General features: G+C 38.3%; 1 protein-coding gene across 3 annotated transcripts; it reads right to left on the bottom strand.

Moving 5' to 3' along the window:
• Window positions 1–779: 779 nt before the first annotated feature.
• Window positions 780–13,230, bottom strand: tab3 (TGF-beta activated kinase 1/MAP3K7 binding protein 3). Of its 3 annotated transcripts, none has more exons than XM_015399959.1 (7): window positions 13,060–13,230; window positions 12,214–12,370; window positions 9,254–10,469; window positions 7,725–7,885; window positions 5,839–5,932; window positions 2,984–3,067; window positions 780–1,601 (listed from the first exon to the last, which is right to left on the bottom strand). In XM_015399959.1, the coding sequence occupies exons 2-7, from the start codon at window positions 12,313–12,315 to the stop codon at window positions 1,462–1,464; spliced, it is 1,797 nt and encodes a 598-aa protein (XP_015255445.1). In that variant the 5' UTR covers window positions 12,316–12,370; window positions 13,060–13,230; the 3' UTR covers window positions 780–1,461. The 3 variants fall into 3 exon arrangements, with proteins under 3 accessions (XP_015255445.1, XP_015255451.1, XP_015255460.1); XM_015399965.1 differs by lacking the exon at window positions 13,060–13,230 and adding an exon at window positions 12,651–12,990; XM_015399974.1 differs by lacking the exon at window positions 2,984–3,067.
• Window positions 13,231–13,636: the final 406 nt, after the last annotated feature.

Raw genomic sequence — 13,636 nt, 5'->3', positions numbered from 1 at the left:
TACTAGTTAAGGTAGTTAATACAGATGGTACACTTGGGAATAAACGTTAGGCTAATATTTTCTCGGACATGGTTTCTTTTGAAAGAGATGCATAGCAGATAAAATATGTTTGGTGCAACAGAAAGGGTTCAGCTTCTAATATCCAATTTGTTTTTTTGCTTTAACATTGTTTTGTATGCAATATTTAATATTGCACCAATGGTTTACATTTATCAGAATTTTTGGACCAAAAAAAAAAAAAAAAAACTTGGTGAATTGATTATTTTACTGAGGCAAAAATTTGGGACAATTCTTTGCATTTTTCATTCTGCATTGATTTATAAATATAGTTAGAAATTCACAACATGATTGAATTTGCAAATTGAAAAAGATGTATCTTTTTGGGCATTCAAGGCTCTATTTGTGTAATTTTGCCACCGTGGGAAAAACATTTGGACACCACCGTAATGGATGATCATGCTCCTCAGCATGTGCTCAGAGTACTCCTCATGTGATGCCTGTTTATCTTCCCACTCTGCAGAAATGTAACAACAGACAATAAAACGAATCCTTAATGGTTGAAGTTGCATAGTTTTGATATCAAAGCTGGGATTAATAATAGCCAAAATCTCAATCCCGGTGGAGCTTAACTTCTCCTGCTGGTCTTCACAAAGTGAAAGCATGTGCATGCCACTACTGTTTGCAACAATTTGTCTGATTATCAACAAGATAAACCTGTATTAAAATAAAAATAAAAGTTTGATTGAGAGAATCAGGTGAAATTTTGCAGTCATGTGTTGTCAAGTCACATAGAATCAGCTCTTTTATTAAGTACAGCAAGTTGAGGCATTTGCACAGGAAATCAACATCTTTGAACACATAATACATGGTGGCATAATATGCATAAAAGTACAAGGAGTATACTTTATGCAAGTGTCTTTTAGTGTTCTTTCAGTGATATGAGCTCTCATAATGAGCCAGATACAGTGTACAATCTACAATTCGCATTTGTCACAACTTGCATACCACTTCGTTCATTGTTCTTCTGTCATTAAGAAAACACAGGTCTTGGATTAAAGTAGACGTGCCTTCTTTCTGTGTTCAGTAATCGGCACAGTGTAAACAGAGCAGTCACTCTTCTGCCTGGAATGTTCGCTAGGTAAACCATTGCCGCCTCTTCTTCATCCATAAACCATTTTGTTCCACTTCACCACAGTTGCACCTTTTCAAGCCCCTCTTTGACATATGCCAGGAAACAACATCCAAAGAAAAGATCATAATGCACAGTAGTGGAGGGCAAAAGGAGAAGTAATCAGAGGATGGGGAGAAGTAGTGGCTCTTCCTCAGCAGGTGGAGGGAGGGGGGGTATATTGATTGACAGAGGGGCAGACCTTGAGATAGATTCCTGGGGGACGTGGTTCGGGGTTTCCAAAGTTATGCAAAAACTGGGCCAAGGATGGGCGCTGCAGTGCCATGCCAAGTTCAGCTGTAGCGTGGCATCTCACATGCCTCACAGCGGTTGAGTGCAGGATGGTTGAGGAGGGTGCAGCTGTCACAGTTCCAGTGAGCTCCTTCAAAATCCTCGTCTCTTTGAGGTGGTGGCTTGGAGGCCGGCTCCCCTTCTAAAATACACAACAGAAAAACAAAGTTTGAACACAAAGCACAAAAACCCATTCCATGTTATTAAAGACATGCACTAAAAAAAAAAAAAATATTGAAAGATGCTTTCAAGAAAATCCTGTTTAACTCCACAATACACAGAGGGGTTCGTGTCTAGCTTGCATCTCAGAAAAAAAAGTTGAAGTCTAGATGTTGGAAATAACTACTATACTTTAAGTGTGCAGCTTTAGAGAAGGAGACAGGTGTTCCTCTAAGGCCAATATTGGGGCTGAATGTATTTTTTATTTTAAAAAAAACAAATCTTAGGATAGTTCTAGATGCAGCTTTGGATATTCATTCCCAGAATTGAAGTTGGGATAGACACAAACGTTCAAATTTAAGTCATGACAGTGAATGGTCTGCGGGACCAAAGCTTTAAATGTAAAAATCAAGCAAATAACGAAGCTTTGGATCAACATATATAAGATTTAAATAAACAGCCTGGAAACAAAGTCTAAAAATGAAAGGTCTCAATAAAATATATTCTGTCTTTATCATGTATCCAGAATATATATTAATTGGTTAAATTTCACACTTTTCTAGACCCTAGAATAGAATTAGGGTTTTTAAATTTACAAGTATTATGACCTCCAGAACACATTTAAGTTTGATCCCTTATCTTTAAACAAGATATTTAAAAAACTTTAGCAGCAGAAGAGTTTCACTGTTTTTAAAACATAAAAGTGTCCATGCATTGCTCCAATTCTTTATTGTTTTGAGTATCTATTTGGTGTGTTCAGCTGATAATGTTGAGCTTTGTTTCTCCAGTCTATACACAATATTGTTGTGGCTCATCTTGACCTCAACTTCCTGGCTAAGGAAATACTGTATTTTGCGAGTCGGACACAAATCAGGTGTGCCACTCTTGTTGCAGTATTGTGGTTTAAAGCAGAGCACACAGCTGTGACAAAACCAAGAGCTGCTAAACCCACAGCCAATCTAAAATAAACATGGCAGTGCAAGAGGACACACTAATGCTGCTGCTATCACGTCTGTTTGTTAAGAATTTCATCGTTGAAAGAGGAACAGCAAAAGGATAAAACTATGGTATGGTTTCTGATGGCATTTGATGAATGTTCACGTGTTACTGTGATTGGCCAATCTCAACTCTTAACTGCATTTTATTTAAATATTTAGACTTATTTTCTGCCCTACGACAGATTGGCGACCTATCCAGGGTGTACCCCGCCTCTCGCATATAGACTGCCAGAGATAGGCACCGGCCTCAACGCTACTCCAGCGTAATAACCGGGAGAAGATGGATGGATGGCTATTTTTCAAACCCTAACATAACTCCTCCACTGCTCACACATTTAAGTCCCAAATCCTACAAAAGTTTCCTCACCTTTCTTCCCAGGATTGGTTGGCCCCAACGGACCGGGTTGAATGTTGTCATAAAAGTTGCTAATTGCTTTAGGGTCAAACTTCCCTGTGGATAAAAGCAAAAATAAGGCAGAGTTTGCATTTTGTTTAATTTGGCGAGAGTCTTTTACACTGAGATAACGTCTACATAAATATGCCTTGTTTAAGAACTTCAAGTGATTCTAGTTTTTCTGCATAGGATGATTTTGTTTATTTTGTACATGTATTTTTTTCATTTTGTCCACACCAGGGGTCGGCAACCTGCGGCTCTGGAGCCGCATGCGGCTCTTTAGCCTCCCCCTTGTGGCTCCCTGGAGCTTTTTCAAAAATTTTATGAAAATCGATTTTTTTGTTTGTTTTTGTTTTAATATGGTGTGCAGGAGGTCAAACAAAAATTAATTAATGTTTTCCAATGCTGTAAACATTTGTATTATAAATAAATTTAAACAATAATTGGCGTCATAGCCATAGAGATCAGTGGTCATAACTTGGAACCACTGTGGAGCGGTGCCAGGCAAACAAAGCTGCAGGTGTGTCTCGGAATATGAATCTCAAAGGGAAAAAAGGAAAATAGTTGATAAGAAATTAGGATTCAAATAGACCGAATGATTTGCTTTCATTATCAATGCAGAAGGATTGCCTGTGTTTTTGTTTTGTAATGAGAGGTTGTCAAAAACTAAAAAGAAAAATTCTGAAAGGCATTTCCAGGGAAGGCTAAATCAGCAGCCCACCACCAAGCTGGGAGTGAGAGAAAAAGTGCGATTGCAGGATAAATTAGAGGAGCGCAAAGATAGATTTAAGAAGTGCATTGCATTCCCAAAAGCCACTACTGCTGCTAGTTTTGTTGCAAGGATGGAAAACCATCCACAGGTCAAACAGGTAGCGCTTTGATGCAGGTATCTGAACTTTCTTCCATTTTTTCCCCAAATCCTAAAAATATTAATCAGACCAAGGAACGATGATGTCTCTGAGGTCAGTTCCTGCTTGGTTCCTCATGACTCAATAAACTCCTCCCAACAGAAACACGTCCACCATAGAAAGATTACTTTATTGTGTTTCTATAATTTCATCATTGCAAGAAAACTTAAACCGCGCAGTGAAGGTGGTGAAGTGGCGCTCGGTGAAGCGGTGCGCGATGGGAGCGTTCACTGTTCCTCCGTCACCTCAGGCTACTATGTGACATTTGCTTCAGGATAAACATTTAATCATGAATGCTTATTATATATTTAAGCCCACATAGTCCTTTTCTATAGTGGGATAATACACTTAGAGCCCGTGTTGCTATACGAGGCTTATATAAGGCTTTTACATTTTTGCGGCTCCAGACAGATTCTTATTTTTTTTTTTTTTGGTCCAATATGGCTCTTTGAGCAGTGTGGGTTGCCGACCCCTGGTCCACACGCAATTTGTGCATTTTAAGCAAAGAGTCTGCAAAATTTACAGTTTTATGATGACAATTAGAGGTTCTTGATTGGTTCTAAAGGTCCAATCAGCTAAAGCTGCTTACACTAAAAATTGTGGGGAATATGATGGCCAGGAAATAAGAAAATGTACTTGCTTCAAGTTTTTTTCCTTCAACTTCCTGCTTTGATTTGTACTAATAAAAGAAAAAAAACGGTGACGCTGAGGAATTCACATTGTTGACATGATAGTTTAAACAATTTTTCTTTACTAAAACTAGCTAATGCTCTATGAAACGCCTTGTTAAAATATACCCCCTTTAGGGATGACCCTTTTTTCCCACCAGTAAGACTGTATGCAGGTGTCTGATTGTATAATATAAACAGATTTTCTATTAAGTTTGACTGGTAGAGAATCTTTGGAGGGAGCTCAAACTCCATGTTTCTAAGCTATTGCCCAGAAACCTGACTGATCTAGAGATATATGTGGAGGATTGGGCCAAAGTCCCTCCTGCTGTGTGTGCAAACCTAATGAAAAACTACAGGAAACGTTAAACTTGTTTAATTGCAAACAAAGGCTACTGTACTAAATATTAACATTGATTTTCACAGGTGTTCAAATACTTATTTGCGGCTGTATCATACAAATAAGTAGTTACAAAATGTATATAGTGTGATTTCTGGATTTTTTTCATTTTTTAGATTAAGTCGCTCACAGTGGGCATGCATTTATAATAACAATTTCAGACCCCTTCATGATTTCTAAGTAGGAGAACTTAGAAAATAGCAGGGTGTTAAAATACTTATTTTCCTCACTGTAATACATTTGATTGAATTTCTATGTTTCAGAGTAAAGATGGGTGAAAATGACCATTTTACGTAACCCTCGTAAACCTTTGGTTTTGACAATCACAAAAATATCTAAATGGGTACGAATAAATACTTTTGTAAGGTGATAGTTAAAATAACAACTATGATATTGTTTTATTTTTTTGTTTCAGGATAAACCATGAACCTACAATAGATCTGAACCAAATTCAAAGTCAAGATCCTAAAAACAGATAGAAACAATAGAAAATAGAATATTTAGCATAACAGCAGCATAATAAAGCTCATTAAAATTAATTTCCTACTCAAATGTAACAGCTGTTGCTTTAATCAGTCATGTAAATCACCAAAGGTTTTGTATAAACCAGATCTAAGCATCGACAGGTTGAGAGTCAATTATGAATCTGTTTGGTTCTAGCTACAAACTAAGCAGCAATTCAAGCTGGTTAGTCTATAGACAGACAGATCTTTTCGTTATTTATTGTTTAATCCTGTTTGCTTTGATGCTTCTTAAAAAAAAAAAAGAAAACATTTAGTTTGAATACATCTTGAAACACACTCAAAGGTTATTTATATAGAAATTCAGATTGTCGCCAGCCTGTGTTTATACCTCTGGACTGCAGCAGGTCTGTTTCCTTCAGTGTGCAGTCAATATCAATCTGCAGCTGTCTGTTATGAGTCCGTAGTCGGGTAATCTCCTCAGGCTGCAATCAATGAAAACATCCCAGTCAGTGAGCACACAGTTTTATATTCCAAATCCAGGCTTCTAAATGTTTTGTTTTTTTCTTTTAAATCATTAACAATATTTTCAGTGTTTCTTGCGAAATGTGTACATTTTTGATGTAACCAAACTTGGTTTATTTTTTGTCACACTTAAATGTTCCAAAACAACAAGGTAATTTATTCTTAGGAAAATGTTTTTCTTATTAAGGGAAAAAAGCCCAAATATGCAGTAGTCCCATGTAAAGGGTTATCACTTCCTGAAGCCAATAAGATTCTAGATTTAAGGATTTAGCATAAATTAACTCAAAAATCTCTTTCAAGCCACAGAGACTCAATCACATATAATCCTGGGCTTTGACTAGGCCAGTCCTGGGGCCCTCATATATAAAATAGTGCACAGCTTTCAAGTGAAAATTTGGCAGTAGCAAAAAATTTATAAAAACCTCTGAGTTAAAACATAACAGAATGTTGTTTGTGCAAAGGTGTGAGTCCCAGGACCTGAACCATTCAGAGCTGAACTAGTGGATGTGTTCAGATTACTGCTCTGAAGAACAAACCAGATCCCTTGACTTTAATGTCACAAACTGATGGCCATACTTTCTCTGTTACAATCATTATAGATTCTGAAGAAGCAAAGCAGCTCCAGACATTCATACCACCACCTCCATGTTTGACTCACTATGATGTTTTAGACCAGGTATGAAACGATGGACACCTTTCGACTAGAGTTAATAATTGAGTTAAACAATCAATTAGTTCAATAACTGTGGTACGACATTTCCAGTTTTAAGTCTTGTTTTTTAGAGCAAATAATTTTAAAACATAATATTTGAGGAGTTATATAAACAGGTCGAATTACTTCTCATGAGATTGTACAGGATTCTGTTATGTGTAATCTTGGCAGTTTTTCTGATGTTTTATTTTGTTAATGTCAAATTTTCATTGTATGAACAGAAATTAAAAGTTTTGGTCACATCATTCAGCCTCACTGTGGCTTTTACTTTTGAACTCTATAGATTGGGCTATTCTGCCTCCACTAGAGTCAAGTAAGGACTTCAGGGCTTTAGTCACACATTTCAATGTTAAAAACCCATTTCTGGACAGTGGGATCTGTTGCATTTCAGAACAGTCCAACTGCTTTTGAAATGGCCCTCCACCGCTTTGCAACTTCATAATGTTATACAAGTTCTATTTAAGCGGCTACTTGATTGTACAAGTCTGGGGAATTTAGGCTTGAGGCCTGAACACACCGGTTGCATACAAATTTTTTGATGTCCGATCTGATTTTTTCCCCCACTGACTGAGTATAGAGAGACTCCGCCTAGGCAGGGTGGGTAGATCTGAGCAGATTTCTTTCACTTCTGTTTCTGTGCTATACACAAAAAAAAAAACAATTTCCCACATTTGACTTGGACAGAATATGGAAATGTTATAAAGAAAAAAAAAAAATGTAACCGCTGGAACGTTCTATAAAGCTAGGCCTTAACGAGTCTGTGCATCATCTCAAACCAGAACAGATAGAGAATGTTCATATGCCTATATTAAAAACATAATAAGATCTACATTTAAAGAAAAGAAGAACACAGCTATAAACACTGTAGGGTGGTTTATATGCTGGCTGAGGCAGAGAGAGGTGATTCTCAGAGAGATCTGTGGAGTTTACCGACGTTTTTCTTTCTTTTTTTCATAAAGAGGTGAGAGAGCTATCATGAAAACTGGAAAACCAGTCAAAATGTAAAAGGACAACAATTTTTAATACATTGTCATGCTTACTCTGGGTACAAGATTTGAGGAGTTCACTCGTCGAAAACGCCTCTGGAGGGCTTCGTATTCCATGTTATTGACGTCCGCCTTAAGCTGCTCTAGCTTCTGCTTCTCCATGTGGAGCTGCTTTACCAAACGCTCCATCCTTGCCCGCTGGTGAAGCAGAAGAGCTGTGGGAAAGGACATCCACCATAAACATGTTTTAAACACAGGAGCAAAGAATGCTGTTCAATTTATGAGCATTTGTTGCTTCAGTAAGAGTAACCAGGGGCTGCACTGAAATGCAAAAGGAAAATAGGAAGAGCAAATAAACCTATTTTCAGCGTAGTGGTGAGAAATTTCAGTGAAATAAGCTTCAGAGAACCCTGATGTTAGCTTTTTAACTTTGTTTTTTTTTTTTATTCACATGGCTAAAACTTAACTCCTAGCATGAGAGATAACTTATCTGTATTTAAAGAGTGAAATAAATGCAGATGTTGTTAGTTTTGTTGCACATAACGCAAATAAAAAATAAAATAAAAAAAGATTTTGAGTGTTTAGCTGGAAAATATTCTCTGGATCCAGCTTCTAGTTAATTGGCAGCTAAAACACTGAAGAAACCTACCTACATGTGTAAATATTCAGACATAAATATTTCCATAATCTTGTGTGTACCACTGGTTTATTCTCAGAAATGTTATACATTGAAAACAGTGATTTATTCATGTTGACTGTGGGACTTTTTAGGTAGGAATTCTGACTCCAGGGGAAGGTTTCTGGTGCCTTTCTAAGTGATTCCAAGTAATTGTTGATTACTTCCCGCTACAATCTCAAACCTCATCGCCGTGCAGGGGACCAAAACATTTCGCCTGGTCTTGCAGGCCAACAACGACCTCAACGACTCCCCATTACTAACGGGTGGACCTGTTCTTTCGGTTCAATTGGCATGTTTTCTAAGACATAATAAGGCTTTTGTTTGGGCCACTCTATAAGCCTGGAACTAAAGCGCTACTCCAGACATTTCAAATTGAAAAAGATTCCTGGATGGGAAGCGAAACGCATTCAAATTTGGAAAACAAAGGCCAGTGGTTTCTTTTCTAATTTTTTTTTTTACTTTGTTGGATTTTCCAAGTGATCGTGAAAGCTTCAAATTTTAAAAAACTCACTTGTGCAAAAAAAAAACAAAAAAAAAAAACACAGCTTTGTAACAATTAGGCTTTAACAATTGTGAGCTTCTAACTGAAAAGGATTTGTCTATTTATTCTACTGATTTACAAGATATCAATCCTGTTAAGAAAAACATAAAACAGTTAAAGAAAAACAGAATTATAAAATCTAAATATATCCATTTTGTCATATTTGTAAAGAGTAGTCAAATTCAGAAAAGGAAAAGGTTTGATTTTTTTTAATATAACTAGCTAACAAGTCATCAAGAAAGTCTAAAAAAAAACCTGACCAACTGATTTTTCCAGTTCAACATCTCAAAATCCAAACAAAGTGAACTTAAAACACAAATGCAGAAAACCTAAAGCAGAACAAAAGCATGAAATATTTCTTACCTTGTGTGTAGGCATAGTCATCTGAGGCTGAGCTTGAACGCCGAGGAAATTGCTGAAACTGACTGACAATCTTCCCTGGCAGGGCAGAGATGGGCAGGATGGGTGCTGGGGTAGAGCTGTGCTCATCTTGATCTACAATGTTGAGAAGAGGCTCAGCTTCAGCGACAGGTGGTGAACTTGGTGGTCTTTGTACATGGCCTCCAGGGGACACCTTAATTTTGAAGCTATACATAGACTGGCCCGGCTGGGGAGAGGAGGCCTGCTGAGGCCTTGTGTTGCCCTGGTGCGGCAGATACATTCCCGGGTGAAATGGTGCTGGTCCAGAAGGTCCGGTGATGGAGATTGCCCGTGAAGGGGAGCTGGGCGAGGGGCTTGAGGGCATGTAAAGGGGGGCCTGGGGAATTGGGGTGTGCACAGGTGAGTTGCTGCGAGGTCGTGGGCCTTCAAAGGTGATTTCTATCTGCTTTGTTAAAGGGTTTTTGGACTGGAAGGGCCTGTATTGCTGCGGGGTTTGCTGCTGGTGATGGTAGGGCATATTTGTGTGGGTTGGAGGACTTATAGGGAGGAAGACACATGGCAGAGGTCCAGTTTGTGGCTGGACCTGGTGTTGAGGCGAGCTGTAAGGAGAGCCATATGTGGGAGTACTGTAAGGGGACTGCTGATGCTGGTAGACGGTTGTGGAGGGCCAAGGAACTGGCTGTGGGCTCTGAGAGGGTGAGGGACGCATGTACAGTTTGGTATTGTTGCTGTTATCATAGGGCCCAGGCGGAATCTGCAGAGCCTGTTGGAGAGTAGGTATGGTTTGTGAAAGAGTGACCGTTATAGGGCTCATAGAATGTCGTGGAACTGGGGTGTATGTGGGGGACATGCCCATTGCAGGTGGAGGCGTGGGGGTGCTGGAGGAGCGGCTCTGGTTGTTCATAAAAAACGGATTATAACCAGGGGCCACAGCGGCAGGGGCCGACTGTGGTTCGTGGTAGTTAGGCCGTTGAGGGTCGATGTGACTGTCACTGGTGCTGTGCACCAAAGAGCGCCCCACTCCTGCTCCTCCTCCATTTGTTTTACCTGTTTCTGAACCTGCATAGCCAGGGCTGATGTGTAGCATACGGTTTCGACTTATTCGCATCTCCTCTGGACTATGATGGAAGTCTCCATAGAGATATCTGTTACTCTCTTGAGTCAGCAGGTGGCAGCAAATATCCACATTATTGTTGTTCTGAAAGAGATTGTTTGCAGCGTTAGCATCTTTTTACTGCTTTTAAATAATCAAGTTCAAAACTTAACTCTGCAACCTTAATACCTGGGTGAAGGAAAGGGGTAATAAGATGATAACAAGTGTTTATGAAACCAAATTATTTACAGAAAATATTAAGCAAAAGTTAATTTCAATTTTATATTTTGTTTTGGTCAAATATTCTATTTTCAAATCTACTAAGAACAAAAACGGATTAAGAACATACAATCAGAAAGAAAGAAATACGTTTTCATGCACATATGATAAATACTGTTGTAAGCCTTAGAGTAATGAGTATTTAGGGTCAAACATGGAGGAGCAAATGGTCAACAAATTGTGTACAATTTTAATTAAATCTAAAGTACAGAACAATTAATAATGACTTCTTACTCTCTCTGGGACTGAAGGGCCAGTGCATATTTTAAAAAAGTTTACCTTTAAATGGACACTGGAGAAATGTAACAGTTTCTTTGGCACTAATTTATATTCCAAACATTTGATCAATTTCTTTATGGAAAACATGAAAACGTATATTTGAAACCATAAAAAATTATCACAGTAACATTGCACAACTCTAGAATGTAGCTGCATCAAAAATAACAATGACACAGATTTTCATATTTTAACCATTTGATCATTATGGGGTTGTCCCAACTGTGAAATGTATTATTTTAAAAAAAGGAGTCATGCAATCCTAAGAAATAACCAGTTTGTCTATTTTGGGGGTTTATGCCACTGATTTATTATAAAGGCATTGGGACATATTTACAAATAAAAAGGTACACCCTATTATAGTCATATCAAAACCTGATTATATCTATGCAGAAGGACTTTCTAGAGTTAATCTATTTTAGAAATATCAAACAAAAAAAGACATAATTTGGGCTGTTAGGATAATAATCATTGAAGATGTGTGAGTTTATTACACCCTGGTATGGGCTGCCTGTTGCATTTCAGAACTGATGTTTTAATCTAATTAGGACAGTTCCTCTGTCTGGATATACAGTTATAATCTTCATTCTGTACGTGGCAAAGATTTGGAAATGGAATGAGAGCGGTGTCCCTCAGCTAAGAACGAAGTGTAATATTTTGATAAGGCTGGAGTCATGGATGTCTAATCATCTGCTAACATGTATGATGTAAAATAAGATGGATGTGGCAGACTGGAGATATATAAAATACCTTTTTAACTGTTAATCGGGGCCACTTCCTGGGAGGTGAGCAGCTGCCATTCTGTACATTCTAAGCAATTTCTTTGATCCGAGTAAGATTACAATTTCTATCAGAATCTGTTGTCATGTCTCCTGGTTATTTATTACATATAAGTGATGAAGTGTTTTTTAAAGGGTTTGTCCCGAGTGATCTCTTTTCCGGGAAAGGAACCGGAGAGATAGAGCATCAAGGTGCATACAAATAGCCTATTTTTAACAGTTAAATAATTGTTCTATTGAAAATAGATTTAGTGCAGAAAACCAACAATACAGTAATCTAGAGCAGTTCCCAACTCTGCATGTTTTAGGCTCTCTGTTCTGGCACACCTGACTCTAGAATAATTGCATGGCTTCCTCTGCAGCTTACAAAAGCCTGTTAGTCACTTATTTGTGTCAATACAGTACATGGAACCAAGGAGAGGCCTAAACATGCAGGAAGGGACTACTAGAGGAACAGGGTTGGTAACTGCTTTGTTTTTGAATCAACCTGAAATCCATCAGCAATGTGCATTTACCTGCAAAAGGAACTGAGACACTACTCCCTCTGGGATCTCTGGGAATCGCTGCTTGAGGTCTTGCAGAATGTGGTAGTCCACTTGAGAGCCTCCCTGCGCCATCCTGAACCCACACAGCGTGTCAAAGGGCCCAAAGATGCAAAAGTCGGCTCATCACCTGATGAAGCACAGGATAAACGACACACAGGGATTTATCAAGCTCAGATTCAAGGAGAACGGCTTGCAATGACCTGTTAGGGCTGTCGGCCATCTAAATTCTTCAAACAAACCCTGTGTGTCAGCAACCGCGTGATTACACATATCAGAAACTGTAATTAAGAGATATAGCAGGCTATGGCTGTCAGAATCAAGAATGCACATTTATATTTAACGTGGACAATTCAAGCTTCTCATCAACACAACGACACCCTAAACAAGGATTTTGAATTTTCACTTACTTAATAGGAGCTTATCTGCTAGGCGTCCGTCATTTTGTTGATTGTTTAGCCACACTTTTGCACCAAGCAACGACGACATACACCCGTCAGCTAGCATGCTACTTATCAACACCAGTTAGCCTCCGGAACATTACCCAAACAAACAGCCGCACCTGTGTCCTGCGAGGCTCCTCTGGGACATATAGTTACTATTCCTGGGGGATTTTCTGATGTCACCTGGTACGATTTCAGGATTCCAATCCTCTAAACCGGATGACTCTTAAAATAAGATTAACTCAGTTCCTAAACTGCCAAGTGGCTAACTTTGCTAATGCTAACCTCAGGCTACTCAGCTGTCAAAGTCCCCGGCTGTTAATGGACCAGCCAGCTAACTACGCTAAAAAGCATCCGACGACTTAATTAAACTTACCACGGGTTAAAGGTCTCTGTTGCATTTAAAACCATAGCTTGCTCCAGGGGGGTGCTGCCATATTTTGAAAACAACGGATAGAGGATTTTCAGTTTGTTTGGTTCTGGGAAATAACTTGTAGTTTCACATTCCAGCGCCAGGCCCCTATAACTGAACTGCATAGCAGTCAGTTTATCGCGATAATGTCAGGATTTCCCGGTGTATCGCCGCAAAAAGCGCCCCTGCCGTTAGAAGCAGCTTTTGATGCAGAGGCACTTATTATTATTATTTTTTTATTAACGTTTAAAGTTGCTAAGGCGCGTGTGTTTATATAATTTATACAAATTAAATTAATATAAAATGTTCTTAAAAAAAAAAACATAACTTAGTTTACATTAGCTGTTTAAGTGAGATTTTCGACATAAAAGCAAACCAGGAAGTTGGTAAAATTAATAAGTTGCTAACATGTTAACAATGGAAAAAGTAGAAAACCCAATATATGTAAATGTACATTTGTAAAACTGCTGTAGAAAGAATTCAGTTTATTTTATTTATTGTATTTTTTGGTGGTATTATGTATTATCTTTATTTTGTTAGT

The sequence above is a fragment of the Cyprinodon variegatus genome, unplaced genomic scaffold (genome assembly GCF_000732505.1).
Source record: "Cyprinodon variegatus isolate N-32 unplaced genomic scaffold, C_variegatus-1.0 Scaffold30, whole genome shotgun sequence".
Taxonomy (NCBI): domain Eukaryota; kingdom Metazoa; phylum Chordata; class Actinopteri; order Cyprinodontiformes; family Cyprinodontidae; genus Cyprinodon; species Cyprinodon variegatus.
Note: the sequence above shows the minus strand (reverse complement) of the source record. Positions and strands in the feature narration are given on the sequence as shown.

What these genes read in the sequence shown, in the direction of transcription:
- tab3 (XM_015399959.1), bottom strand. Translation starts at nt 12,315, where the DNA reads ATGGCGCAGGGAGGCTCTCAAGTGGACTACCACATTCTGCAAGACCTC. An exon ending in TGTCTCAGTTCCTTTTGCAG is followed by an intron (nt 10,470 to 12,213) that starts GTAAATGCACAT and finishes AATCTCTTTCAG; the next exon opens with AACAACAATAATGTGGATAT. An exon ending in AGACCTGCTGCAGTCCAGAG is followed by an intron (nt 3,068 to 5,838) that starts GTATAAACACAG and finishes TTTTATCCACAG; the next exon opens with GGAAGTTTGACCCTAAAGCA.